Source organism: Phragmites australis, chromosome 14 (genome assembly GCF_958298935.1).
Source record: "Phragmites australis chromosome 14, lpPhrAust1.1, whole genome shotgun sequence".
Classification (NCBI taxonomy): domain Eukaryota; kingdom Viridiplantae; phylum Streptophyta; class Magnoliopsida; order Poales; family Poaceae; genus Phragmites; species Phragmites australis.
The window spans coordinates 18,745,325-18,750,238 of NC_084934.1; the positions used below are offsets into that span (position 1 = coordinate 18,745,325).

Consider the following 4,914-nt stretch of genomic DNA (forward strand, 5'->3'; position numbering starts at 1 on the left):
TTTCAATCACAACCACTTCCTCAATCAGTCAAAAAAAAAAACACTAAAACCCAAGAAAAAAACCGTCAAAAAAAAAAAAACACTAAAACCCAAGAAAAAAACCAACTGTTTAGATAGCTTCTTTTAAGAAAAAACTAAGAAAAAAACTATCCAAACAGGGATAAACCTCCTCCGGCAAGGGCTGCCTTGCACGCAGAGTCCAGCGGGGGTCACACGCTGCATGGCAGCCGCAGGATAGACTTACCGTTTCAAGAATTGGAAATTTTCCATGCGCAAATATCTGTTGATAGCATAGGGCTACTGCCATGCGGACCTTATTATAGCTTATACAAAAATTCCAATATATGTTTAGTACACCATAGCAAACAGGGCTCAGGCTAACAGCATCAAGATGGAGAGGTAAACATAAGTTCAACATGAGCCAATCACTATCTCTAAAACTCAACTCGACGCCAGAAGTTCCCAGTGCCAACCCAACTATACACTGTTGCTAGCTTAGGCCACTCTGAAGATACTAGAAATTCATAAAACGGATCATTCCAACGCAAATGTATTTCGGTCCGTCCACTGAACTAAAACTCGCATGGGATTCACTGGAGAGACAATCAACTCTCCTTCCTGAAACAGAAGGGATGCATTCTGACCGCTCTGGGGTCTTGAGATCATGAGTAGTGAGTGTTAGGGACTGGAGCTAACAACTGCATCCCCCAGTCTGCGCCTGAGACTGGGATGAGTTCGCATTGCCGGACCTCAAGTTCACATCAACCATGTCTTCCTGCTTCGCTGACGAGAGGGTCTCCATTCCAGGAAGTGTAGCCGCAATCTTACGGAACAGCGCCTAGTCACATGTTTGTGGTGGTTAATGGGAGAAAAACACATAAGTTAACCAAACACACACAGAGACACAGAGAAATATCAGCACTTCCCAAAGAAAGGCACTGCATTAAACTTCAGAAAATTTTGAACCCAAATTGCAATACTAAATGAGACATGTAAAATTTATCTATTTCTGAAGCATACTGCATACCTTAATGTTAAAACCAGCTTTAGCACTGGTTTCAATAAACATCACACCAAGGTCCTTCGCCTTGGCTTCCCCTTCCTCTATCGAGACTTGCCTGTTTGATGAGAAGCGACAGCACTTCAGCAGAAATATAAAAGCCAAATAGCACTTCAAATTACATTAAGAACTCAAGGAGGGTGGACTGAAGGAGACCATTGGTAATTTAGCTAAGCTGAAAATAATCATGTCTTAGAAAGGTACAAAAGCATCAGAATATCAATGTATGTCAGACTACAGTTCAAGTTACAAAAAGGGGCACATATTAAAGACAGTAAAGATTCAAACATCTCAATCCCCGAGTTAACCTATCATGGCAAAGGTGATAAAGAGCACATAAACTGTGAATCCTGAAACTCAATGTTCCAACAATATGCACTTCATTCCAATAACTCACAACCCAAAAAAGCAACTAGTAGAAAACTGCAAACCCAGGGCGCAAGATTCGGTGCTATGTGGCTGTCTATTGCACCAGCCATCATGGTGGTACCACCTACCACACACATAGCCTGATAATTTGTTCTTCTGGATTCATAGCTAAGAGGCAGTGGGGCATTCACAACATTTAGTCATAGAGATATGCCAGGCAACGAGCACATACAGGTTGTCTTTAGGTTTTACATTTTTTAAATTTATTTATCTCATTTACTTGACAAACATAATAACAAAATGAGGTTGATTTAGTTGATTTGGAGTCACTCTTTTCGTATCTTTTGCTCTAGGACTTATCTATCATCCACATTAAAGATGTCTATTTGGCACCATGTCAAATAAAAAAGCAATTTGAAGAAAAGCAACAGGAAACAAACAGAAAGGAAGAAAATTTTCCAAAATTTATTGGAACTTTTTGCCAAGTGACACCCTAAAGTTCATAGTTCAGAAAAAAACGCATTCAGGGTCTCATTAAGATGGGGCACAGGGCCCACTTGTCATACACATAGAAGATGAGATTCTTCTCAATCACAAATTTTGGGGTGGCATTCAACTAAAAATTCTGAAGTAAAACTATCGGAATGGTGTTTATTATATTTGCATATGATTTTCCTGAATTAACAGGACCAACAATGGTGCAAATAAACAACACGACCAAATTGCCAATGAATTGTGTTACATGGACACGGGTGCGGGTGTCGGAGTCCGACTTGTGTCGGGGCGTCCGATTCGGCAAAAAAATTTAGGACACGTCAAATACCACTTGGAATCCGACACGGGTGTCGGAATCCGACACGGATATGCGAGTGTCCGACTCGGCAAAAAATTTTGGACACGGGTGTCCGGGTAAGCAACAAACCAAAAGACATCAGAAGAACTCCATCTGATAAGTAATATCACACAAAACCAAGGGTTTCAAATGAATCTACTGTGGCTACAGTGCACTCATCATCATTCAACAGATACACAGGACAACAAATAAACCCTACAGAAAACAGGTGTGAATGTAAACGCCATCCACCTCTTGTCGACAAGGTCGGTTTTGTTCCCAACAAGCACAATGATAACATCACTTCCCCTCTCAGTGCGGACTTCCTCAATCCACTTTGAAGTATTTAAGAAAGATTGCCTGCCTACACCATGAAATAAATAAAGATAAGGTGCCATACATTTTCATCCTATTTAATAAAAAATAGTTAAGATGATGTTCCCAGAAAACTTTTCGCATCTGATATCATAAAGTTTTCTTAAGAAAATCACTATGTGCTGCATCCTTGAGAGTTTACAAGCACCGAGGAAGACAACATGGAGGGGGAGAGAGAGATATTACTTGCAACATCAAAAACGATGACAGCAACTGAAGAGTCTCTGATATAGCTTGGAATTAAACTCCTGAATCTTTCCTGACCAGCTGTATCCCTGCAAAGAAAAGAAAAAAGTGCTTATGGTCAGCAGTCAGTAGATCTAAAAGGAACATACCAACTAATTGATGCAGCAATTTTACCATACCAGAGTTGGAGTCTCACAGTTCTGTCTTCAAGGTACATTGTCTTCGACAGGAAGTCAATACCAATGGTAGCCTACATGCAAAAAGAACAAAACTTGAGCACCTCATACTTAACTGACCAAGATTACTATAACAAACCAAACACTTTGCTTCTGTAAAATGGGTCAGAAGAATAAATATCAGTAGAAAGCTCAAGAACATAATCACTCCAACAACCATATAACACAGCGAAACAACCCTCATCGGGAACAACATGGCCAGCCATTGATGATATATATGAAGCTATCAACATTGGTTCATACTAAGATTCTACACTGCCTTGAAGGCCTCAAGTCGTAACTCATAATAGCTTTGTGAAATCAGGCCTCATGCCACACTCACGCTTAGTACAAGGAGCTAAGCCTCAGGATATGGCAGAAGTAGCCTATCAAACAAGCATCCCAGAACAGAAAATTCAATTTGCCTTCCTTACATTCCAAGGACAAAATTCAGAGGCATGCCATTCACATCACAATTGCTATCCCAATACACTCATAAGCTCAGACCTTGGGCATCACTGAACAATGTTGAGAGCCTGCGATCCAATCATACCATCACCAGTGGATCACTTTATCACACTTTAAAGGCTGATGAGGCTCAGATTACTGGTGTTCTAAAAGGCCCTAGGTGCTATGAGGGTGGCAGGTTCAGCTAGAGCCTAATTGCTGCCTGGGCCAGGGCAGGAAGGTTGGGGCGCCTTCTAAAGTGGGAGATTTCAGTATATACCACTAAATTCGCGCCTTTCAGAATTTGCCACTCATATCACAATGAGTCGGAGACATGTGAGGTAGGATGGCAAATTCTAAAAGGCATGCAAATTTAGTGTTATATACTGAAATTTTCCCTTCTAAAGCAGTACAAATTGTGCCCCGCTTCTCATTGCAACAATCTACATGTACCCGCAACATACCAATTCATCCTATTCGATTAGGGATCACGAGCATTCCGCCGTTTTTCGCGAAACAACATCATCGCAAGCAAAAAAAAAAGTAACTCCGCCTAACGACCCAACTGGCACGATCCAATCCAGCGCAGAACAGATCCAATCACCCGTCCCCAGATCAGCCGACCGGCCGGTCCGCGCCGGATCTGGCCCGTCCTATCGGATCCGGCGCACTAACCCAGCCCCGGCGCGGCGAGATCAAATGGAACGAACAACACGCGCGGGGTCGGGAGGGAGGAGGGAAGGCTGGCGAAGCGGGGGAAGAAGGGGAGGCGGGCGGGCGTACCTGGTAGGTGTTGTCGAACTTGTCGTACATGAAGCGGGTGATGATGCTGGTCTTGCCGACGGACTGGTCGCCGAGGAAGACCAGCTTGTACTTGGCCAGCGCCGACACGGGAGCCATATCCTCTTCCTCTTCTCCCTTCTCCGGCCCGGGCGGCGGCGAGATCAGGTCAGATCGCGGTGGCTGGAGAGAGGGGGGAGGGGAGATCTCGCTCGCTCCCGCGGTCGGCGTGTGTGTGTCCGCTCCTTGTAGCTCTCGCTAGCGAGTGATGCGCTCGATCCCCCCTTCCCTTGCTCGTCTGGGCGTTGCCTCCGAGATTGGTGCCTGCGGGGAGGATTGCCGGAGGGCAAATGGCACCAAAGCCTTTTTGTTTTGTTTTCCAAATAAACATATGGTACGGGACCCAGTTTTTCTATTATTTAGCCTCATCTTCGAAGTACTCCTCTAATTACAAATTACAAATGTAGATCGTTTTAACCTTCTCAACTATTTTTTAAATATAAGTTATTCTCAAATTTTTATGTATTTTTTTCTCTTTTGTTACCTTCTTACTCTTGTTTAATAAATGTTATCACTCTCACAAATAAATGAGTTATCTTTCCCAATACAGAATAAATAAGAGACAATAAGGTCATTTGATCTAGTTTCTT

At 43.0% G+C, this 4,914-nt stretch overlaps 1 protein-coding gene across 1 annotated transcript; it reads right to left on the minus strand.

Moving 5' to 3' along the window:
• Positions 1-262: 262 nt before the first annotated feature.
• Positions 263-4,647, minus strand: LOC133890922 (ras-related protein RABH1b-like). Its single transcript, XM_062331563.1, has 6 exons — positions 4,268-4,647; positions 3,002-3,072; positions 2,823-2,911; positions 2,514-2,625; positions 1,028-1,118; positions 263-838 (listed from the first exon to the last, which is right to left on the minus strand). The coding sequence occupies exons 1-6, from the start codon at positions 4,382-4,384 to the stop codon at positions 692-694; spliced, it is 627 nt and encodes a 208-aa protein (XP_062187547.1). The 5' UTR covers positions 4,385-4,647; the 3' UTR covers positions 263-691.
• Between the last annotated feature and the right edge of the window lie 267 nt (positions 4,648-4,914).

Coding starts and splice junctions, on each gene's coding strand:
- LOC133890922 (XM_062331563.1), bottom strand. CDS start 4,384: ATGGCTCCCGTGTCGGCGCTGGCCAAGTACAAGCTGGTCTTCCTCGGC. Junction 2,626..2,822: donor CATCGTTTTTGATGTTGCAA/GTAATATCTCTC, acceptor TTCATGGTGTAG/GCAGGCAATCTTTCTTAAAT. Junction 1,119..2,513: donor ACCGACCTTGTCGACAAGAG/GTGGATGGCGTT, acceptor CTCATCAAACAG/GCAAGTCTCGATAGAGGAAG.